The following is a 24,225-nucleotide window of genomic DNA, read 5'->3' on the forward strand; positions in this document are numbered from 1 at the left end:
AAGAGGCTACATTTCTTCGGCTTTAGTTTGAGGTTGGCCTGTCTCAGCCTCCGAAAGACTTCCTCAAGTCTCCCTATCTCCTCATCCACCGTCTTGGCGAAGACCACGATGTCATCTAGGTACAGTAGTAGTGTTTCCCACTGAAGCCCGGAGAGAATCCTTTCCATCAGCCTCTCGAATGTAGCCGGGGCGTTACAGAGGCCAAAAGGCATGACCTTCCACTGGTACAGTCCTCCTCTAGTAACGAAAGCTGATTTGGCCTTGGCATCCTCGTTTAGTTCCACTTGCCAGTATCCACTGGCCAGATCTAGGGCACAAAACCACTGTGCCCCTGCTAGCGAATCTAAGCTGTCGTCCACCCTGGGTATCGGGTATGCATCTTTCAGTGTGTGTTCGTTGAGAAACCGGTAGTCCACGCAGAACCGGGTGGATCCATCTTTCTTCTTCACTAAGACGACTGGAGATGCCCATGGGCTATTTGATGGCTCGATTATCCCCTTCTGTAGCATGTCTTGTACCTGCTCGTCCGCCTCAGCCCGGTGCCAGGTAGGGAGACGTCTGGGACGTTGGCGTATGGGGGCCGTATCATCTGTCCTGATCTCGTGACGCACCAGGTCCGTTTTCCCCAGGTCTCCCGTGCCCTTTGAGAAAACGTCTTGATACTCGATGAGTAGCTTCTTCACCTAGTCTCTATCTGGACTCTCCAGTAAGTTCTCAACACTCTGTTGGTACAGATCGGTGAGATGTTCTGGAAGCTCTTGACCAGCTTTATTCTCTGCTGTTTCTTCCCCTCTTTCCATCATCCTAATCGTAGAGCGATCATCTTTCTGAATGTCCTTATCAGCCGTGGATGTGATGGTCCCCAAGACACTTCCTCCACTTATCATCACAATTGTAGTACCTGGGTTGAACACTCGGACCGGGTATTTATCTGCAGTGGCATCCACAAGTACCCTCGCTACCATCAGACCTCGTTTTGCCACCTTACTCCTGTCATTTGGCTCGATGATCCCCCATCCATGGAGGTCTTTCTTCTCGTCCAGGACACCAGTGATGATTGCTTCATGCCCGGGTGGTATCCTTGTAGTCCTGTCTGCTCGCACTCGGCAGCTGAAAATGCTTGTCTGATCTTTTCCTTGTAAAGGAATTACATGCTCCCCAATCTTCAATTGCCGATGCCTCAAGTCCAGTACACTGCCAGTGGTCAGCAGGTAATTCATGCCGAGTATTCCTTGGTTTCTGATGGATGCAACCAAGACTTCCACCTCCGCTTTATATCCTCCAATTTGTATCTCCATCTGGGCACTTCCTTTTACTGGGAGTGGTTTCCCATCGGCTTGGCGGATAACTTCATCGACCGGTGTCAGTATAGGTCTGGTTTCTCGATCCATCAGGTTGTACTCTTTTGTGTCTATCAATGTCTCTGACGACCCAGTGTCTATTAGGAATGGCAGTGGATGTGTCCCAATTTCACCCGGCACGAATACCCCATATGAAGCAACTTCACTTGGCAGTGGTACTGGGAGGAGCTGCTTCCTTGGAAGTTCTCCACCATCCTCTACTTTTTCTGGATCTGTATCACAGGTTTGGGGTCTTGTGTTGCCGACCTTCCCACGACCCCTGGGTTGGTCCGGAGTCGTTTCCCGACGGTGCGCTGTTCTTCAGTTCAGGGCAGTTTCTCTTAAAGTGCCCCGTGTTTCCACAGTGGTAGCAGGCTAGTTTTTGACGCTTCTGTTCGAAGTCGGCTTGTTCAGGGCGCCGTGTGTCATTCTGCATTGCTTGAGTTAGCCCGGCCAACATCTGATGCACCTGCCTCAGTTGCTCCGACATTGCCCGTGTTTGCCTTTCAAACTCATCCCTTGAGACAATCTCCACTTGTCTTGTGACTCGATTGTTTCTGTCTGGGCGACCACCCTGGTTTCGCTGCCGTTGTCTCTCCGCTTTCAGAAAAGACTCGGTCTCCAGCGCAGCTCTGATCGCCTCATCCAACGTCTTAGGGTGCGCTCTGAAGATTCCCGCTCTAATTTCTGCATCGGGTATGGCATCCACCAGATACCCTCGTGCCAGACGCTCTCTACTATCTCGGGGCAGCTCAGGATACGCCAGCTCCGTGAGTCGACGTATTCCCTGCCCCAGCGCTTGCAAACTTTCGTTTTCTGTCCTTGTTCTGCTCCTAAGCTCGGCTAGGTACGTTTCGGCTTGCTCACCAGGCCCATAACGTCTTTCTAGTCTTGCTGTTAGCTCCGCATAGGTCAGCACTTCTCCAGTAGCCCTGTCTCCCAGCACTTGCTGTGCTTGACTCTTGAGACTCGCTGCCAGGAAGAAAGCTTTGTCCTCTGCCGTCCAGCTATTAATAACTGCACATGACTCAAAATGAGATTTGTAGTCTCTCCATGGCACCACCCCGGCGAATCGATCCGGCACGATATTTGGCTTCCGATGAACTCTGCTGGTTCCTTCTGCGCCTGCCACTGCTGCTCTCTTTGGTGGATCCTGCCCCTTTTGTTCAGGCAGAGTTTTCTTTTCTACTGATCCTTTCTCTCCCGGATCCACTGGTTTCCTCAGGTGCTGCCCTGTGCTCCTGACTTCTTCCACCACCCGCTGTGGTGCTGTGCACGTCTGATGTCCAGGCGCCTCTCCCAACCGCTGCTGTAGATTACACCTCGCATCAAACGCCGACTGTGCGGTGTTTATGCTACCTGGCATTTCCCCTGGAGCCTGCATCCTTGGCCGGGCCGAAGGCCATCCAGACTCCACCAGACCATCGCTCGTTCCAGTAGGTCTCTGCCGTCGAACCTCTGCTGGTTCTACTCCGCCCCAATCAGTCAAACTCCGGTAGACTGGCTGCTCTACCAACCCCGGTCCCCATGTCACTGGTGTTGACATGAATCTTGCCTGAGGAGAGGACTCCGCTGTGCCGACTGTAGGTGTCATCACTTCCCCAACTCTTCCGGTCTGTTGGAAGAGCTTTTGTGCCGTCACTGGCTCCTGCGCCCTGATGCCAACACCCGGCATCCTCTCGGCAGATCTTGCCGGTGTCAATATAGGAGGCGATGGTGTTACCGCAGGGTGTAGCCTAATGCTTGCTCTGCTGGTCACCCTGGCCGGTGTCGTCTCAAAGTATCCCACACTTTCTTCCAACATCCTGTCTCTGCTGTCCATTGTTGCTGTGACTAGTGGTTCTCCACGTCCACCCTGAATTCCGTTATCCTCAAATCACTGCTTCTGGTAGATCAATTCTGACCACTCTCACCCTGTGGTTCCTTTGGCTAGCTGTCCCGTCACTCTCAGTGGATCCCACCGCTGCCACCAATGTAACGCGCGTCGCCTAGTCGGTCCCTTGCCTCTCTGGCTCAGTCCCGATGGAGTTGAAGCACCTGCGGTTGGAGGCCACAGCACCAAGTGACGAACAGCACTCGCAAATCTGCTCCACCAGGGGAAAGCGCTAACTCAACTTGTGTTTGGGATTTAGGGGATTGGGTGGATTAACCTGTGGTTTTGGGTGGATTAGCCTGTGGTTTGGGAGGTTGACCGGTGGCTCTGGGTGGCTGATCGGTGGCTCTGGGTGGCTAACCAGTGGCTTAAGTGGCTCAAGTGGCTCAAGTGGCTCAAGTGGCTCAAGTGGCTCAAGTGGGGGAGACTTACACCCTAATTAGTGACAATTAGACAATAAAACAGAGACAGGAGACTTCTTTGACTTCTTTGGTCCCACCAGGCGAAGAAGTGAGATTTAATCTCTCGAACTGTGCCTTTTATAGGCCAACATGGTCATATACATTCACATACAATAAATGCCCCTCACTACTTAAGTACACAGGGTGCCTCAACCAATGAAAATGCAGTTTTGCTTAGTAGATGACTTAAGCCACGCCCACTAACAGCGCTGGCCAATTAAATGCTGATGTTCTAGTATAAGTGACTGGGTACTAAAGAAACGTCACTATACAGTTCATGTTAATGTATAAAACGTATAGTTGATGATTCATCACAATACGGACGGGCCCACCTTTAAATAATCAGAAACAGTTTTGTATAATGCAATTAGGTTTTAACGTTGTCAGCGATCAGCGAACAACAAAATCTACACCCGAAGCCAAACCAGTTATAAGACCGAAGTTTCACATCTTCTTATCTGTGACGTGAGCTAGCAATGGAAACTGTTGGTTGGGTACCATACAGCATACTTCATGACTTTGGATTTCCGTAATAGACTGGTGCCTTGTATTCTTTCTCTTTTTTGTTTGTTGCTTTTTATTGTAATTAAGTGTTCAAATATTTGTGACTCGAATTGACTCGAGCTAAATACTTGACTCGACTCGACTCGACCACACTCTGTGACTCGACTCGACTCGACTCGACCTTGTTGACCTAATGACTCGACTCGACTCGAGTCACTTCTTTAAAATGACTCGACTCCACTCGAGTCACAAAAATCAGTGACTCGTTACAACTCTGCCTTTTACACCTTTTTAGTTGCGGCTTAGGCATCGGAAGGTGTATCAACTCCTTCGAAGAAGTGATACCACAATCTCTCTAAGTAATTACCCTCTTCCTGATTTGGAGTTTTGCTAATATAGGCTAGAGCCTTCTGATAGAAGGCTAGTGGATGTCTTAGGATCTGTTGCTTGGTAGCCCCAAAACAGCCGTTAAAGCAGACCCAAATTCCTTTGGATGGTGGTGGCTGACCATACAGATCTTGGTACATCTCTCCTAATGTCCCATTTGCCATGGTTAAATTGTAAGTCTTAAAACGCGCTAAATATTTAGCAGGGAAATGCAAGTGCCCCCAACTTTTGAGTATCTTTGATCTTCTGCAAGGGACACCCTTTTTGGCAATATCGATATACTGTGTTATATTTTTGTAACAATGTCCTTCCATGTTGTCTCCCTGAGCAAAGACAGTGACATCAGCAAGTCGGTCGTAGTAGGTGGTGATGTGAACAAGATAAGCGTGAGCTTCGCGTCCTAGATTCTCCAGCCGCTCCCAACCGTAGAACTGGAATGGTGGACCCAGGTCGTTCCCTTGATGGTAGATGAGGGTGTGGTCGGCGTAAGGCTTCATCCAATCAAGATTCTCGTTATAATGTGCGATGACGAATTCATGATCCAAAGGTATGGTGCGATCCGTGTTTTTCTTGGAGTTGGCGAGATTCGGATCCGGGTAAGTTAACTCCGGAACGTTGCTCAGAAACTTGTCCACGACCTCGACCCCTTGCATGAAGGAATGATCTTGATTTGCAACCTCGTATTTCCAACCTCCGAACCGTCCACGGGAGTAGATATTTTTGCTTTCCATCCAAGGTTGTATCATTTCAAGGATCATATCCCTTTTAAGTGAAGGGACGGGATATCCGTGGTCCAAGCAACGGTAGTGTTTGGAGACTACCATATCAGAAGTGATAAACCCGTACAAGACTAAGGCTTGAATGGATTCTTTTATCACGTTTTCCTTACTCCAATACGCTGGATTAGAACTTTTCTGTGGTTCGGCTATTTCACACATAAGCGACCAGTATTCTCCATCTTTTGGGACATGGTCATCTGAGTAATTGGAGAACATTGTCACGCGGTAGAAAGGAGAATCAGAATCCGGGAAATAAACCCAAGATTTATCAGCGAGGATCCTTGGCAGTTGACCGGTGAGGCCGATGCCTACGATGTGAGTGTGCGTGTACACCAGCTGTGATGCTAGCTCTTGTATCTGCCCTAGGGAAACATAGGTGCTTTGCATCAATGATGTGAAAACATCTAAGGGAGCCGTCGATATAAGGGTATCGTATGCTAATGAGTAATGCGTCTTAACGCCAGTTCCAGCCTCGACAGTGATGATTTTTCGGTCTATATCAATGGCAGTTACCTTTTCGTGAAATCTGAACCATTGGCTTGGAAGCATTCTTGCAACTGACTCCCAAATTCCACCAGTCCCATTATATTTGGGGAAACGAAAGAAACGGTTCGGTCCCCATTCGGAATCCTTGGCGTCCGTCCCGTTATCTACCTCTTTAATCTTGGTCTTGATCTCTTCAATGTCTGGTACGGCAACCCTCTCTCCAACCCAGGCCGAGTTCATTTCTTTGGTGTCAACTGTCCAGATTTTCCGGTTGTATTTCCTCATAAAGACGTCAGTGAGACCCTCTCCGAATTTCTGCAGCAGCCAGTCGTCGAAATTGTTGGGTTTACGGGTGCTGGGATTTTTGGTTATCTCCTCTAAGCCTTTCAGGCTTCTCTGCTGATCAACTTTATCCATGACGTGGATGTTGTTCTGAACTGGATAAGGAATGAACCTCCTCATGTCATCTGATCCTTTCATGAAGGCAAAAGACGCCCTGCGCCGGTAGTTCCACTCGGGTACTGCCATGTTCAGGACTCGATCAAAGTAGGTGTAATGGGAGAATACGACGTGAACTCCGACGTCCCAGAGAAAGCCTTTATCATCCCTGACGGACGAGGCTAGGCCTCCTGGTTTGCCTAGCTCTTCCAGGATAGTGATCATGCTGTTGCTTTTGCCTTGCTCGATATCGTAGAGTCTTTTAGCAGCACCCAGAGCGGTAGGTCCGGAGCCGATAATGACGATTTGATGTTGTCGATGAAAAGACTGTTTCTCATTTTCCCGGCTGCTGTGTACAGATGGTGCACGGCCCCTGTCTATCCCTGGAAGGAGTAAAAGAAACAATAAATTATAATTGTTTATGATAAGGACCTGTATTCAAATTAGGCAACCTGATGTCAACAAGTATAGTGCAGTGTGTGTTCCTAATTTAAAGAGAACAGAGGCGGTAATTATTTTTTTGGTAATTATAAACATGTTGCTTATTTGTGCTTTACCGGTGCTCTTCAGAAAAAAATATTTCAATGTATCTATTTTATTTTAACGGGGGAAATTTTCACATCCTTGTGAGTGTCTTTGTCGAAGCCTCCGATGTCTTATTCAAACATAAAGGAACGTGAAAAGGGGGGAAGGGGGTATGATATGACATTTGCAGTATGAATAATGTATACGCCTCATCAGCGAATCACGCTACAGATCAACGATTGTTGGTTTGGTAACCCCAATACCGGCGCGACCGCGAAGTGGCCCACGGCATGTCTTAAAACAGCGTGGCGCGTCCAATCAAGTGCCAATGAGATCCGTTGGATCGTAAGCACGGTTCATTCTAGTTAACACAACCGCAAACCCGGAAGTTACAGTTGAGCCAAAGTTGTGGTCCTCATAGTCCGTGGGCTATGTGGGGTCCCAGTTTATCCCCCACCCCCAGAACCCACCGCCACCGATATTCTTTTAATCCTCGGCATGTCCTTAATAGAAAAAAAATGTTAACACGTAAAAGTTAGGGATGCACTCTCTCAGGGGGCATTTATTGTAACCGCCTCTGATTGAGCTTAGATGCATTGTCCTAGCACTAGGGTTGAAAGGGGAAGAAAGAAAACGCCATAACCTGAGCAGACTTTGACCGATCTTACTCTAACTCAGCACAATTATTCTTCATGAATAAATCTTTTGAAATATAGCTTTGTAACAGTTTTAATAGTTTTATAACAGCGTAGTTCACCTGTTTTAAATGTTGTGGTTAATTTTGTATTTAAACCCTGAAAGAATAAGTTTAAGACGAGACATCTTTTTGTTTAGTTTGTGAGTGTCTTAAAGGAACCAGGGGCAGGGAAAACTCCAGGGTTGGGACTTACGATAGTATGCTCTGCTCTTCGTCAGGAGTAAGATGGATTCCAACGACCAAAGAGCTGCTGTGTAGGATGACTGGGGCAGGGGATGCTACATGTACACGTAGCTGATTATTGGGGTATTATTGTGATGGAAGGAAGTTGTGAAAGAAGTCGTCAAGGGTGTAGGAGACCCACAGACTGACTAAGGTGTGGGCACTAAGCTTTCCGTACGTAGGTGACCCATTTGATTGTCTGAAAGAGAATAGGGCACCAGATGTCACTGATAGACGAACCAATATCTTGGGGGTACAGTGTCCTGGAATAGACCCAGTGGTTGTCCTCAGACTGTTCAGTATCTCCAGGCAATTGTTGGTCTCTTGCATCCGATTGGGAAGGTTGGAGATCTCTACAACTCTGTGATAGTCTTGGGCAACTAAGTACATGTAGTGGTAGTGACCATCGCAAGTTGAATTCGAAGGTATTCGCGCACCAACGACGCCTGAGGCCGGCCTCGACTCCATGGGCGCGTGCGCGTTGAGATTGCGCAAGGCATGATGGGAAACAACATGGCGCAGCAAGATCTCGTACCCATGGGAACGAGGTTGGCCTGAGGCTCACGCAAAGACGCGGTGGCTATAGCTTTTGCCCATTCAGGAAGTCGTGTGTACTTCGCGCGCGAACCAGTACAGTTCAGTCCGCGCACGCTGTGTGTCCCGTCCACAGAGCTCTCAAAAGCGGTAAAAACGCGCCCTCTTTCGTTAGCGCACGGAGCCCATAGGGCCCTCTGTATTCGGTTTCCATGACGATTCAAGGCATTTTCAGAATGATAAATATATTGAACTTTTACCAAGATTGGTAAAGGTATGTGCATGTATCTGGAAGATTGACCCGACACCTACCAACCCAAAGGCTAAGACGGTGTTTAACTTATTCAAAATGTATATTATTTTCAACTTTTGCCCACACCTAACTCTCAAAGTAGCTCAACAGCAGTTGGATAATCATGAATAAGGTGCTGTTGTATGATTTGGTGGCCTTAAAGATGAAAAGTGAATTGGAATGTTAATGATGAGGAATTGTTCGAAAAAAATTCAAAATAAACGTGTATATTGACTGTAGCGCCCTTTATAGTTGGTTTCCACGACAACCAAAGATATTTTTCGAAAGACCTATTCATGAAGAATAATAATTGTGCTGAGTTAGATAAAGATCGGTCACGGTCTGCTCAGGTTATGGTGTTTTGTTTCTTCCCCTTTCAACCCCAGTGCTAAGAAAATGCATGTAAGCTCAGTTGGAGGCGGTTACAACAAATGGCCCCCTGAGAGAGTGCATCCCTAAATGTTCACTGCTATTGGGGACATGTCAAGGATGAAAAAAATATATCAGTGGCGGTGGGTTCAGGGGGGGGGGGGGCGATGCACTGGGACCCCCATAGCCCACGGATTATAATGGACCACGGGCAGTGCTGTACATGTAGGGCCTGTATGTACATGTACAAATGTACGGTGTGCTGTGTGCCGGGCTTCGTAGTACGTTGTGACGGACTGTGGTCCGCCGTGTGCGTGAACCTGTGAATTCATGTCTTTGTCAGCGAAACAGAACCAATTGACCCTTGACTCCCGCCTTATTAAGCTTAATGCATTAGTAGCCTAAATCATGCGAACGAATCACGAACGGCCGAAAAAAACTTCACTGTCCCTAATGCCGGGTCAACAAACCTCGATTCTGATGAAATAAAATGGCGTTTGTTTACCAACCCAGGTGTTAAATTGGGTACCGGCATTATTCAATGCTGGGAAGGTAACAGACTCGCTGTGGAGGAGGTGTGGCGATCCTCCCACAGCAGCATATGAGTCTGGCCCAATCGCTATGAATGAGAGATGGACACTCCGTTCCTGTGAACACAGGTTCGTCCCCCTTTACCTTTTTTACTTTTTTTGTTTACCAAAAAACTTAAATGTATAGCATCGAAAGTGATGTGCATTGGTTATAGGGTCCGTTATATGTAACTCAATCATGGATTTCTTCAACTAAACTGCGTTTTTTCCTTTCCTATTTTGTACATTCAATTTAATTGTGCTCAAAATGAAATCAACAATATATACTGCACATAACAATGCACAGACAAAGAAACAAGGGACAGTTGAATTCGATCGTTCGATAAAAAACAGGAAAGAAAGAAAAAAAACGACGTTTAATAAAAGGATCTGTTGATGTTTCGATTGAACAACACTTTGACAAAAACTGTTGGGTACAAAACTAATGGACAATGTTATTTGCCCAAACTTTTGTATGAATTACCTTATTGTTGGTTCATAGGCGGATACAATTTCACCAATGATTGGGAAGCATTTGCCTAAAAGTAAAGGCAGTTGGTATTTTGCCAACATTTGGCTACATACCAACCCATTTGACATACTCTTTTTATGAGTATAAGATAAAATATGAGGGAAGTCAATAAATAGAATATCACCAGTACAAGACATTAGTCATACGGCCTGTTTCAATTTGGGCCACGACACGTGAGTTTTTTTAATAAACCAACAATAACTATAACTAGAAATATGTGGACACACACCAAATGTTTCAAATGCCCCTTTAATGTGACGTAACATGAAGTGTGATGACGTCACAATGAAGTCACTTGAACGTTCATCTATAACACATCCCGGTATAGGTACATATCAAGTTACAACCAAATCGAACCAAGAGTTCTTTAGATTTAGTCCTTAGAAAAGTGCCCCTTTAATGTGACGTCACATGATTTGTGATGACGTCATCACGACGTCACTTCAACTTTCATCTATAACACGTCCCTGTATATGTGCCAACAAATTGTCAACCCAATCTCACTTGTACTTCAGAAGATATAAGTTTTTGAAGAATGCATCTTAGATGTGACGTAACGTGACCCCCTGATGTCGTCATGATGACAAAAATTCTCGGGGCCCATCTACGGGTGGTGGTCGATGTGTGTACGAAGTTTGAAGTCGATCACATTTACAAAAGTCCCAGAGTGTACCGGTGGAAGAAAACGTGTACAAATCGTATGGAGAAAAAAATGCACCTTTAGTTTGACGTAATTTGACACATGATGACCTTTGACGACGAAAATCTTCTAACACCAAAAGTGGGTGGCGGTCTATATGAATGCCAAGTCTGAGATTAATTGGATTTTGAAAGTGTCAAAGTGTACTAGTTGAAGAAAAACGTCTGAAAAAGGAGAAGAAAAACATCTTAACGAAAACAAGAGCTGTTTCGGAACGTTTTCCGAAGCAGCTGATGATTCTAGCAAAAAGTTCCACGGTAAGGCAGTACGGGGGAGAAACGTGCATGCGTAATACACCACCGTTATTAAAAAGACAGCTGACCCTTTGTTATTTGTATAATCATGACCCACATATATACGTTCTGAACTCTACCACGTTTGTGGCCTTTGGACTCTTCACTAAAATAATCTTAAACCATAAAGCCATGGTTGAAACGTAATGTTTACTTTCTGGTATGAATAGGAACTGTTGTATATGCTATATATGTGAGTTTGTATTACAGTCACTATGTGGACATATGATTTTGTTTCCAACCATCTGAAAGCCCATGGGGTGTTTAAAACTAGTAGATCGTTAATCCACGTAAGGATTTTTCCCAAATAAGGGATAAATGCAAATGATGTATCAGACGAAAAAAAGGGGCTGGTTAACAACCCCCCCTCCCTCCATTTACTAGACATGTTTCCCACCAAGTGCATCGCCGCCATTGGTGACTCTTTTACCGTATCAAACGCACATCTGCTTAGAGCAGTGGCGTAGCCAGGAATTTTTTCTAGTGGGGGGGCGCTGGGGGGGGGGGGCTGGAACATTTCATGGGGGGGGGCGTCATGTAGGGGCGTCAATCGCTTCTCAAAAGTGGGGGGACATACCTTGATCAGAACTGATGCGAGCGCGAAGCGCGAAGCCCTTAGCGCGTGGGGGTTCGGGGCCCGCTTAAGGGCCCCGAAAACAATTGGATTCTAGATGTTCTGTGGTGTGATCTGAAGCAATTTCTTACCACTTTCCTCCATGCTTTAACTAATATTTTCTTAGCAAAAGATAATTATTTGAACATTGTTTTCGAGGTTGGAGTCATTGAATCAGCTATCGGTACTCTGAGCTATAGGCGTGGGGATCGGGGCCCGCTTAAGGGTCCCGACAAAAAGTGGATTCTCGATGCTCTGTGGTGTGATCTTAGGCAATATTTTACCACTTTAACTAATAATTATCTTAGCACAAAAGATAATAATTTAAACATAATTTTCGAGGTTTTCTCAGCTGAAGGCATAAGACATTTTTTTGAACATTGTTTTCGAGGTTGGAGTCATTGAAGCAGCTACCAGAATTCTGAGCTATAGGCGTGGGGTTCGGGGCCCGCTAAAGGGCCCCGAAAAATGTTGAATTCTAAATGCTCTGTGGTGCTATCTGAGGCAATTTCTGACCACTTTAACCAATATTGTCTGAGAAAAAGATACATTGTAGTACATAATAGGGCCCTGTTAATGAGACACGAGTTCAAAAATCTGGGGGGGGGGGGACATTTGATATTGTGTCCCCCACCCTTCAAAAAGTGGGGGGGGGGGGGGAACCAGTCCCCCTGTCCCCCCAGGATTTACGCCCATGGCGTCATGTAGATCTATGATAATTTTTTTAGAAACTCAAAATCTCAGTGGGGGGGGGGGCAAGTGGGGGGCTGTCGCCCCCCCCCCCCCCCCCCCCCCCCCTCCCCCCCCCCCCCCCCCCCCCCCCCCCCCCCGTGGCTACGCCACTGATTTCAAGGAATTTTAATTGGTCTATTATTATTATTTAACTTATATGAATGGAGGAAAAAGTTTGTGCGTGGCCGATTCGCATGATATCGCTGACTGAAACTGTGTGACCCACGGAGCATATGTCTATAATACGTGTTCCTTGGTGTGAGCAAGCAGTGCAGTGGGTGTTAATACGCATTTTAGTTTCTATTTATGCGCTATGTCACGCCGGTTGTCAGCTTACTGGTCCGCGGTCGCCGGTCGAAGGGTCGTTTCTCAGTGGTCATCATGTGGATCATTCGCGACTATTTAGATTTAGATCAATGATAATTTTTTTAGAAACTCAAAATCTCAGTGGGGAGGGGGGGGGGTGACTGGGGCGACAAGGTTTCATTGGGGGGGGGCGGTCGCCTCCCCCCCAACCCCCCCCCCCCCCCGGTGGCTACGCCACTGGCTTTGAGAACTCGAAACAGAAACCGACTTTTCATTTCACCAATGTATTTACACGTTGTGTTTGAACAAAATTGACTTCTGACCATCTCAATTAAAAGAAAAAGTCACAAGTCTCGACAGGTGTTACTGTTTCACCCAATAACATACTGATATATGTAGTCAAAACAGAAACGCAAAATCGAAACGCAGAGGGTCAAAAATATAGCAATATTTGAAAGGAATTACCTGAACCAAAACCGAACTCCAGCTTCCAGGCGATCCCAGTCGTCACAGCGATTACGACTGTCGCCAACAAGACGAAGAGACGATACCGATTCATCATGAGGGAGATAAACGTGGAACAAAACGACTAGCTCGACGCTCGAAGAACGGCATGCATGTATTCCAACTGTCTTTGTTGAGCAGTTTAGAATTTACGGTGTTGTGACGATACATGCCACGTACACTGTCTTTATATCATTGTGGAGAAACAGTTTAATAATTACTAATAGTTGATTTATAAATTTGGTCAACAGAGGGCGCCCGCCCGATCACCGTTATTGCCACAAATCTGTATTATACTTAGCCTGGTTCCCTGACCTGGCATTTTCCCCCGAAATCCAGACGTCTAAATTGTAGGTCAGGCAGCCTCCGTGGCTAAAATAAAACATGACGACGTTGACGGCCCCTTTTCAAAGCTCGGCTTCGTTTCCGATTTCGCTTTAGACAGTACGTCTTTGTACATTGCCAGACAGTGTCGTTTCTGTTAGACAGTGATTCCGAGGTGAACATCCTCAAGTTGCCGATGGCGATCTACAGAGCGCTAAGTCTCCCAGACAAATCTCTGCGGCCGTCCCTGACGCATCTCAGTGGCTACTTCGGTGGTAAAGCTATACCACTAGGCCAGACCCAATTAATGTGCCGGGTGAAAGGCAAGACATTGCCATTGAAGTACCTCATCCTGGAAAAAGGGGAACCAGTCCTGGTCCTCTGAAAGCAAGCCTGTGAATGATTGGGACTGTTGAAGCCAGTCTATTCACTAATCGGCCACGACAGTCTCTTTGAAGGTCCAGTGACCATCAAGATTGCAGAGAATGCCACACCCTACTCAGTCATTGCCTCCCGTCGGATTCTCATTCCGCTCAACTCAAGAAAGAGCTGGAAAAGCTAGAAGTGCAGGGAATCATCCAGCGCATCAAGGTGTCAACCGACTGGTGCTCACCCATTTCATTAATTTCATTTCATTTCATTTCATTTATTATTTCCCAGGTTAGAACACACATAGACACAGAATACAATACAAACATTTAAGGTAACATGCCAGTGTACCAAAAACAAAAACAAACAAAACAATATTGTTAACGCACCTGAAGGATTGCCAAAAGCGAACTTAATTACTATCTGGTGGCTCTCCCTAAAATTGCTATCAAGTGCAAAGAAAACAAAAACATGCATGTACATTATAAAATACCCAATCCCATTATAAAAGAACCGAACCAACAAACGTGTGCATTCAATATACCATTGTAATATCACTAATATCCCATTGTCACATCACCAAACGGCAGACATTCGACTGTGCGTCGACCTACGTCAGCTCAACAAAGCCGTCGCCAGAGAACGTTTCATCATACCCACGGGTGAGGAAGTTTTAGGTACACAGATCTTCTCACTGTTAGATACCAAGCATGGCTTCTGGGAGGTGCCACTCAGCGAAGAGAGTCAAGCGCTGGCCACCTTCATCACTCCGTACGTGCGTTTCTGTTTCCGGAGACGTACCAACGCATTATGCAGGCATAACCGGCGTTATCGTCTACATGGACGATGTGTTGATCACGGGGCACACTAAAGAGGAGCACGACGAATGGCTACAGCAGACTGCAGACTGCCGGACTTAAGCTCAACAACAAAAAGTGCAAGATCGCACAGATCGACTTCCTTAGAATGAAACTCAACAAAGATGGCATTCACCCTGAAAAGAGGAAGTGAAGCGCCTCATGGGAATGGTTAATTGGCTCGCACGATTCATTCAAAGTGCATCGGCAGTGGCAGCCCAGGCGCGGATCCATGGGGAGGGAGCTGGGTTCGGGGGTCAAAAACCCCCCTTCTCTGTCAAAAAAAACCGAGTCGAGACCGAGCACAAGCCACTGGTCCCACTGATAAACAACAATCATCTCTGCAATGTCCCTCTCAGGTGCCATCGTCTTCTCATGCGGTTGATGAAATACAACTGCTCAGCAGTCTTAACACCTGGGAAATACCTCGTTGTTGCCGACACCTTGTCACGAGCCGCCTTGAAATCCACAGCAGACATCACCGACAACCTTGAAGAAGAGGTGGAGGCTCACGTCAACATGGTCACCCAGCACGGGCCTGTATTATGCAGTAAACTGACAAAGTAAGCACGAGAAACAACCCTTGATGACAACCTCACAATTGTGACAGCGTATGTCAGCAATGGATGGCCCATTTACGCCCAAGACATTGAATCTGCCAGAGTTCGAGGCTACTTGGAGGAGCAGGACCAAAATCAGCTTGATTGATGGAGTCCTCACCCATGGCAATAGCATCATCATTCGAGAGAAGATTAGGCCAGAGATACTCAAGAAGGCCACTGAGGCATCAGTAAGAGCAGGCTACGAAATTGCCAAGCAGTATTGTGGCCAGGTAAGAAGTGCCAGCACTGCCAGACAAAACAGCAAACACAACGAGCAGAACCACCCATCTCCAACTCCCCCCCCCCCCCCCACCAGAGAAGCTGTGGCGACGCATAGCCTGTGACTTGGCAGATGTGAAGGGAAAGCAGTTCATCATCTTAGTGGATTACTACTCCAAATGGATTGAAGTCCTCTACCTGCACAAGACAACATCCTTATCTGCTTTGGTCCGCTTTGGTACCCGGAGGTGGTTATGGCGGATAACGGTCCGCAGTTCCAAAGTGACTTCAAACTGTTTTCTAACATATCACAATCAAGCCCCTACTATCCACAAGCGAATGGCCAGGCAGAAAATTAGGCCGTTCGCATTGCCAAGATGATCCTACAACAATCGGATCCAGTTCAAGCTCAGATGACCTACCGTTCCACTCCGATTCCAGCTCTGGGTGTTACTCCAGCTGGACTTATGATGGGGAGAGAGATGCGAACTACACTGCCAATACTGCCACTCAATCTTCGTCCAAAGATTGCCAGCCGTAAGCAGTTGAAGAAGGTAGACGAATCAAGCAAATCCAAGAGCGCAATCTACTTCAATCGAATGCACGGTGAGAAACAACTGAGCTGAAACCAGGCGATGACATCAGGGTCCGCACTAAATCTGGATGGAGTTCGAAGGGCAATGTTATCCAAAAGGCTGGTCCACCTCATTCCTATGTCGTCAACATCAAATGTGCAGACTACCGCAGAAATCGGCGTCAGCTCATGCTTGTTCCTAAGCCTTATCCAGAACCCGTCTATGAAAGTCCAGATCCCAAACACCATGACCCACAACCACCACAAACCACACTAACCGGTAGAGCTCAGCGCACAGTACATCCACCAGCTATGTACAACACTCCAGCTATGTCATGAACTGGAGAACTTTGAACTCTCATTTGTTCACATTCCTCACCCGTCACTTTCAAAAGTACTTAATTGCATCTCAAACATTTTCATATTGAATTAGATAATTTTGGAACAACTAAGTTCATTCATGGACTTAAAGAACCTGCATTCATGACATTAGAGAACCTGCATTAAAGAACCTGAATTCATGACATTAGACTCTAAATTTCATCTGAAAAACTGCAATCATAAATCTTGGATTGGAGAATATTAAAATGTCGCTTAATAAGCATTGCTTCATCACAATTTGAAACGTCCCTGGCACATTGGCCAACCCGAACGGCATTCATGTGAATTAAAAGGGTACACGAAATGTGTTTTCTCTACAGAAACAGGATCCACGGCAGCCTGATGGTAGCCGCGCGCTTAATCGATAGCCGTTAAATACTTAGCACCCTGTATAAATATCCTCTAGTGACTCCTCTATGCGTGGTAGAGGAAATGCATCGCGAACAGTCTTCGCATTTAACTTCCTGACATCGATGCACAGTCGCAGTGCATCGTCGCGTTTCCTCATTAACACGACTGCGCTCTCCTAAGGACGCTCACTTCGCCTTATGATCTCCTGATCCAACAAGTTTTGCAAGATGGTCTTCACCTCCTGAACACAGTGAGGTGAAATCCTCCTATACGGTTTATTGACTGGGGAGTCATCCACAGTGTTAACTATAAGGAGGGATCTGGTTGCAGCACCTAAAAACATCAACCTCCCCTTTTAGAGATCACCTGATCATGTTTCTGTATGAGACGCGCAACACGTTCTTTCTCCTCGCTGCTTAGACTGCAAGCTGCAAGTGCTATACGTGGAGGCAAGCAATATTTGTTTCCACCGGCTGAACAGATGAATTATTCCCCTGGTGGTAGCCCATCTTTGAGTTTCTCATGGTCAGACTTAAATGAGTCCTCATCTAAGTCTTTCGGATTTTCAACCAGTACATAGTTGCCGGTCACATTCACACCGGTTTGCATTTGATTCAACTCGAAACAATCTGAGGTCGAAGCCTGAGTCACGTACCGTTGCAAGCTTCGCGTAGTTGGCATCAACAAGGGCTGCATGGGTACACGTTCTATTTTCATATTAGTGCACATACATAGCTAGGCTTCGCTAGCTCTTCGCATTGACCGTGATCGGGGAGTCGCCCTCTGTTGACCGAATTTATAAATCAACAATAAATGGGTGTAACCCTGCAAAAAAAATCCCCTAGACACTAGTGCTAAATGCGCATACTTCAAAATTCTTTTAAAAATACTCAGAACTCTCACAGGTATTCAAGCTGCACAGAAAAATGATGATCAATGTGTCTTCTTTCATTTTCTTTTCATTTTTTAGTGGATTGACCATTGACTTTTCGAGATATTCTCACCCAAAAAAGACGACCCCTATTTTCCCCAAAGCGGAAAAGTAGCCATCTTGAAAAACGATCCCTCCACAACATGGCAAAATGGCGCCACTTTCGAGCCCAATAGCATCCAAAATTCTCAGAATTGGAAGCCCCAAGTCCGGGCCAGAGGTTCATTACCATATCTCTTCAATTCCCCAATTTGATGGCACTCAAAACTCTCTAATGTAGAATATTTTGAGGGTATAACTTTCATTCATGAGCTCGGCGGACGGATTTTTGGCCTATTTACAGGCGTGCACCCTATAATAGCAGGTAACTTTCATATTTTAACACAAAAACACATTCAGGAGAAGCAGAATATCTCCAAAGTCAATATTTTGAAAAACAAATTGAAAGAAAAAAATTATCCGAGGTCAACATTTGGCCCGCAAATAGTGACTTTTTTGCGCCTGCTAGCCGTAGAGCGCCCCCAACGACAATTAATTGAGTTCCAGCTACTTTGAAGCTCAAAATGCCCCCCCCCTTTTCCACTCGAAATTGCTAATATCGGCTGATAGCCTACGACTCCCTTACGATTTGGGAGCATCCGTTACGGAAAAGCCCTTGTTGATACCTTTAAAATGCTTCCCCCCCCCCTCCCCATAGGCTCCGCCCACTGCAAAAACACCGCCGCCGCAAAGCGCAAGCGCGGCGGCCATCTTTAATTATCAGTCTCTACAGGGGACAAAGCTGAAGCAATTTGTTTCTTTTAATATGTGCTTTGCATTCCAATCACTCTAAGACTTTATACAATGTGAGGCCGGGATAATTGATTTCCCCTTTAAAAAAAAAAGCAATTAAAAAAGGTATTACTGGAATTAGTATATGTTAACAAAAGTTATGCATGTTTCACTAAAACAAAACACATTTTTTTTCAGCTATCAAGTGGTCTGTCTGAAGCACCGTCAATATATCAATATTACTTGATTATTCGATATTATTTGATATCGATATTGCTGATACCAATATGATTTTTAATCATATCGGAATATCGAAAATTTGGAGTTTTTGATGATATCGAAAATATCGAAAATGCATCAGATTATCGTGAAATTAAATCTCCTGTTTGTGCTTTTACTTTGTGTTTAACGTTTGCTGTGTAATGAAATAAAACTGCAAATAAAAACATCAGGTAATGCCAAGCGACGACGCTATGTGCTCTGCGTTTGCTGAAATTCGCGGTCTCCCAAATGAAAAACCTCAAAAGATACTGCCCATTATGGACAAAATCTCAGTGTTGAGATTTTTTTTTAAGTTTGAGCAATATGCTGCAGAAAAAGCCGTTGGAAAATTGGAACAATTTTTGCTTGGAGAAGTTCCATTGCCTATTTATTTCACATTATCTTAAAATTTTACTTGTATAACTTTTATCCTCGATATTGGAATTTCGATATATCGATTATTGAAAATTCTGATATCGACGGTTATGCTTTGAATCTATCCAGATGAATGAACACCAGAGATTACACACAGTCTTTATTCTGAAAGGGGAATGTTCGGTGAGTTTTTTTTGTTTTCCTTTGTAAGTTTCGTTCACATTATTTAAAGGTTTTCATCAATGCGTATCGGCAAATGATCATTGGTGGACAGCTGAATTTCGGGGTATTTCTATTGAAGCAGAAAGAACCGGTGAATAGAGCAAACAAATTACGGAGTGAACACATTTTCTTCTAAACTTTTGCGAACTCGATTACTTTCTGTTTGACTCACACTGCATTTAAGATTTAAAGTACGTTTTCTATGCGTTGAATATACTACGGTATCGGCTTGTTATTCAGAATGATATCCAATTTGATTAGCGATTTCCATTTCAAAAATAAGACCAATATATTTCTCTGTGACTTTGATGAATTAAATTAAGGCTCACGATAGCCATGCTGCGAGAAGGGAGGCCTTTTACACCTTTTTAGTTGCGGCTTGGGCATCGGAAGGTGTATCAACTCCTTCGAAGAAGTGATACCACAATCTCTCTAAGTAATTACCCTCTTCCTGATTTGGAGTTTTGCTAATATAGGCTAGAGCCTTCTGATAGAAGGCTAGTGGATGTCTTAGGATCTGTTGCTTGGTAGCCCCAAAACAGCCGTTAAAGCAGACCCAAATTCCTTTGGCTGGTGGTGGCTGACCGTACAGATCTTGGTACATCTCTCCTAATGTCCCATTTGCCATGGTGAGTTTGTAAGTCTTAAAACGCGCTAAATATTCAGCAGGGAAATACAAGTGCCCCCAACTTTTGAGTATCTTTGCTCTTCTGCAAGGGACACCCTTTTTGGCAGAATCAATAAACTGTGTTATGTTTTTGTAGCATCGTCCTTGCATGTTGTCTCCCTGAGCAAAGACAGTGACATCAGCAAGTCGGTCGTAGTAGGTGGTGATGTGAACAAGATAAGCGTGAGCTTCGCGTCCTAGATTCTCTAGCCGCTCCCAACCGTAGAACTGGAATGGCGGACCCGGGTCGTTCCCTTGATGGTAGATGAGGGTGTGGTCGGCGTAAGGCTTCATCCAATCAAGATTCTCGTTATAATGGGCGATGACGAATTCATGATCCAAAGGTATGGTGCGATCCGTGTTTTTCTTGGAGTTGGCGAGATTCGGATCCGGGTAAGTTAACTCCGGAACGTTGCTCAGGTATTTGTCCACGACCTCGACCCCTTGCATGAAGGAATGATCTTGGTTCGCAACCTCGTATTTCCAACCTCCGAACCGTCCACGGGAGTAGATGTCTTTGATTTTCAGCCAAGGTTGTATCGTGTCAAGGATCATATCTCTTTTAAGTGAAGGGACGGGATATCCGTGGTCCAAGCGATGGTAGTGCTTGGAGACTACCATGTCAGCAGTGATAAACCCGTACAAGACTAAGGCTTGAATGGATTCTTTTATCAAGTTTTCCTTACTCCAATACGCTGGATCAGAACTTTTCTGTGGTTCGGCTATTTCGCACATAAGCGACCAGTATTCTCCATGTTTTGGGACATTGTCATCTGAATAATTGGAGAACATTGTCACGCGGTAGAAAGGAGAATCAGAATCCGGGAAATAAACCCAAGATTTATCAGCGAGGATCCTTGGCAGTTGACCGGTGAGGCCGATGCCTACGATGTGAGTGTGCGTGTACACCAGCTGTGATGCTAGCTCTTGTATCTGCCCTAGGGAAACATCGTCGCTTTGCATTAATGATGTAAAAACATCTAAGGGGGCCGTCGATATTAGGGTATCGTATGCTAATGAGTAATGCGTCTTAACGCCAGTTCCAGCCTCGACAGTGATGATTTTTCGGTCAATATCAATTGCAGTTACCTTTTCGTGAAATCTGAACCAGTGGCTTGGAAGCATTCTCGCAACTGACTCCCAAATTCCACCAGTCCCATTATATTTAGGGAAACGAAAGAAACGGTTCGGTCCCCATTCGGAATCCTTGGCGTCTGTTCCGTTATCCACCTCTGTAATCTTGGTCTTAATCTCTTCAATGTCTGGTACAGCAACCCTCTCTCCAACCCAGGCCGAGTTCATTTCTTTGGTGTCAACTGTCCAGATTTTCCGGTTGTATTTTCTCATAAACACGTCAGTGAGACCCTCTCCGAATTTCTGCAGCAGCCACTCGTCGAAATTGTTGGGTTTACGGGTGCTGGGATTTTTGGTAATCTCCTCTAAGCCTTTCAGGCTTTTCTGCTGATCAACTTTATCCATGACGTGGATGTTGTTCTGAACTGGATAAGGAATGAACTTCCTCGTATCATCTGATCCTTTCATGAAGGCAAATGACGCCCTGCGCCGGTAGTTCCACTCGGGTACTGCCATGTTCAGGACTCGATCAAAGTAGGTGTAATGGGAGAATACGACGTGAACTCTGACGTCCCAGAGAAAGCCTTTATCATCCCTGACGGACGAGGCTAGGCCTCCTGGTTTGCCTAGCTCTTCCAGGATAGTGATGATCACGCTGTTGTTTTTGCCTTTGCCGAGATCGTACAATCTTTTAGCAGCACCCAGAGCGGTAGGTCCGGAGCCGATGATGACGACTCGATGTTGACGATGAAAAGACTGTTGCTGCTGTTTCCGACTGGTGTTTATGCACTCGGGTACAGCTGGTGCAAGGCCTCTGACTGTCCCTGCAAGGAGCAAAAGAAACAATAATTGTTCATGATAAGGACACTTATCCAAAAGGCAACCTGATGTAAACAAGTATAGTGCAGTGTGTGTTCCTAATTTGAAGAGAACAGAGGCGGTAATTATTTTGGTATTATAAACATGTTGCTTATTTGTGCTTTACCGGTGCTCTTCAGAAAAATATATTTCAATGTATCTATTTTATTTTAAAGGGGGAAATTTTCACATCCTTGTGAGTGTCTCTGTGGAAACCTCCGATGTCTAATTCAAACATAAAGGAATGTGAAAAGGGGGAAGGGGGTATGATATGGAAATTTGCAGTATGAATAATGTATACGCCTCATCGGCGACTCGCACTACAGATCAATGATTGTTGGTTAGGTAACCCAATACCGGCGCGACCGCGAAGTGGCCCACGGCATGTCTTAAAACAGCGTGGCGCGTCCAATCAAGTGCCAATGAGATCCGTTGGATCGTAAGCACGGTTCATTCTAGTTAACACAACCGCAAACCCGGAAGTTACAGTTGAACCAAAGTTGTGGTCCTCATAGTCCGTGGGCTATGGGGGGTCCCAGTGCATCCCCCACCCCCAGAACCCACCGCCACCGATATTCTTTTAATCCTCGGCATGTCCTTAATAGAAAAAAATGTTAACACGTAAAATTTAGGGATGCACCTCCTCTGATTGAGCTTAGATGCATTTTCCTAGCACTAGGGTTGAAAGGGGAAGAACGAAAACGCCATAACCTGAGCAGACCTTGACCGCTCTTAATCTAACTCAACACAATTATTCTTCATGAATAATGGTTAATTTTGTATTTAAACCCTGAAAGAATAAGTTGAAGACGAGACATCTTCTTCTTTTTTTAGTTTGTGAGTGTCTTAAAGGAACCAGGGGCAGGGGAAACTCCAGGGTTGGGACTTACGATAGTATGCTCTGCTCTTCGTCAGGAGTAAGAGGGATTCCAACGACCAAAGAGCTGCTGTGTAGGATGACTTGGGCAGGGGATGCTACATGTACATGTAGCTGATCATTGGGGTATAAGTGTGATGGAAGGAAGTTGTGAAAAAAGTTGTCAAGGGTGTAGGAGACCCACAGACTGACTAAGGTGTGGGAACTAAGCTTTCCGTACGTAGGTGACCCATTTGATTGTCTGGAAGAGGATAGGGCACCAGATGTCACTGATAGACGAACCAATATCTTGGGGGTACCGTGTCCTGGAATAGACTCAGTGGTTGTCCTCAGACTGTTCAGTATCTCCAGGCAACTGTTGGTCTCTTGCATCCGATTGGGAAGGTTGGAGATCTCTACAACTCTATGATAGTTGAATTCGAACGTATTTGCGCACCGACGACGCCTCTGATCGACTCCATAGGCGCGTGCGTGTTGAGATTGCGCAAGGCATGATGGGAAACAACATGGCGCAGCAAGGCCTCGTACCCATGGGAACGAGGCTGGCCTGAGGCTCACGCGAAGACGCGGTGGCTATAGCTTGTGCACATTCAGAAAGTCGTGCGTACTTCGCGCGCGAACCAGTACAGTTCAGTCCGCGCACGCTGTGTGTCCCGTCCACGGAGCTCTCAAAAGCGGTAAAAACGCGCCCTCTTTTGTTAGCGCACGGAGCCCATTGGGCCCTCTGTATTCGGTTTCCATGACGATTCAAGGCATTTTCAAAATGATAAATATATTGAACTTTTACCAAGATTGGTAAAGGTATGTGCATGTATCTGGAAGATTGACCCGACACCTACCAACCCAAAGGCTAAGACGGTGTTTAACTTATTCAAAATGTATATTATTTTCAATTTGCCCACACCTAACTCTCAAAGTAGCTCAACAGCAGTTGGATAATCATAAATTAGGTGCTGTTGTATGATTTGGTGGCTTTCAAGATAAAAAGTTGATTGGAATGTTAATGATGAGGAATGTTTCGGAAAATTTTCAAAATAAACGTGTAAATTGACTGTAGCGCCCTCTATAGTTGGTTTCCACGACAACCAAAGATGTTTTTCGAAAGACCTATTCATGAAGAATAATAATTGTGCTGAGTTTGATTAAGATCGGTCAAAGTCTGCTCAGGTTGTGGCGTTTTGTTTCTTCCCCTTTCAACCCTAGTGCTAAGAAAATGCATGTAAGCTCAGTCGGAGGCGGTTACAACAAATGGCCTCCTGAGAGAGTGCATCCCTAAATTTTCACTGCTAACATTTTTTTTTTCCTATTGGGGACATGTCAAGGATAAAAAAAAAATCAGTGGCGGTGGGTTGGGGG

At 45.6% G+C, this 24,225-nt stretch overlaps 2 protein-coding genes across 2 annotated transcripts; both read right to left on the reverse strand.

Annotated features, from left to right (window-relative positions):
- Positions 1-4,480: 4,480 nt before the first annotated feature.
- LOC119731443 lies at positions 4,481-13,211 on the reverse strand. Its single transcript, XM_038204612.1, has 2 exons — positions 13,118-13,211; positions 4,481-6,651 (listed from the first exon to the last, which is right to left on the reverse strand). The coding sequence occupies exons 1-2, from the start codon at positions 13,209-13,211 to the stop codon at positions 4,481-4,483; spliced, it is 2,265 nt and encodes a 754-aa protein (XP_038060540.1).
- Positions 13,212-19,540: 6,329 nt separating this feature from the next.
- On the reverse strand, positions 19,541-24,088 carry LOC119731444. The gene is made up of 2 exons (XM_038204613.1): positions 24,034-24,088; positions 19,541-21,880 (listed from the first exon to the last, which is right to left on the reverse strand). Exons 1-2 carry the CDS (start codon positions 24,086-24,088, stop codon positions 19,752-19,754), a joined length of 2,184 nt encoding a protein of 727 aa, XP_038060541.1. The 3' UTR covers positions 19,541-19,751.
- Between the last annotated feature and the right edge of the window lie 137 nt (positions 24,089-24,225).

Source organism: Patiria miniata, unplaced genomic scaffold (genome assembly GCF_015706575.1).
Source record: "Patiria miniata isolate m_02_andy unplaced genomic scaffold, ASM1570657v1 HiC_scaffold_23, whole genome shotgun sequence".
Classification (NCBI taxonomy): domain Eukaryota; kingdom Metazoa; phylum Echinodermata; class Asteroidea; order Valvatida; family Asterinidae; genus Patiria; species Patiria miniata.

What these genes read in the sequence shown, in the direction of transcription:
- LOC119731444 (XM_038204613.1), bottom strand. Translation starts at nt 24,088, where the DNA reads ATGCATTTTCTTAGCACTAGGGTTGAAAGGGGAAGAAACAAAACGCCA. An exon ending in AAACAAAACGCCACAACCTG is followed by an intron (nt 21,881 to 24,033) that starts AGCAGACTTTGA and finishes AGTCTTTTCATC; the next exon opens with GTCAACATCGAGTCGTCATC.
- LOC119731443 (XM_038204612.1), bottom strand. Translation starts at nt 13,211, where the DNA reads ATGAATCGGTATCGTCTCTTCGTCTTGTTGGCGACAGTCGTAATCGCT. An exon ending in GGAGTTCGGTTTTGGTTCAG is followed by an intron (nt 6,652 to 13,117) that starts GTAATTCCTTTC and finishes TACTCCTTCCAG; the next exon opens with GGATAGACAGGGGCCGTGCA.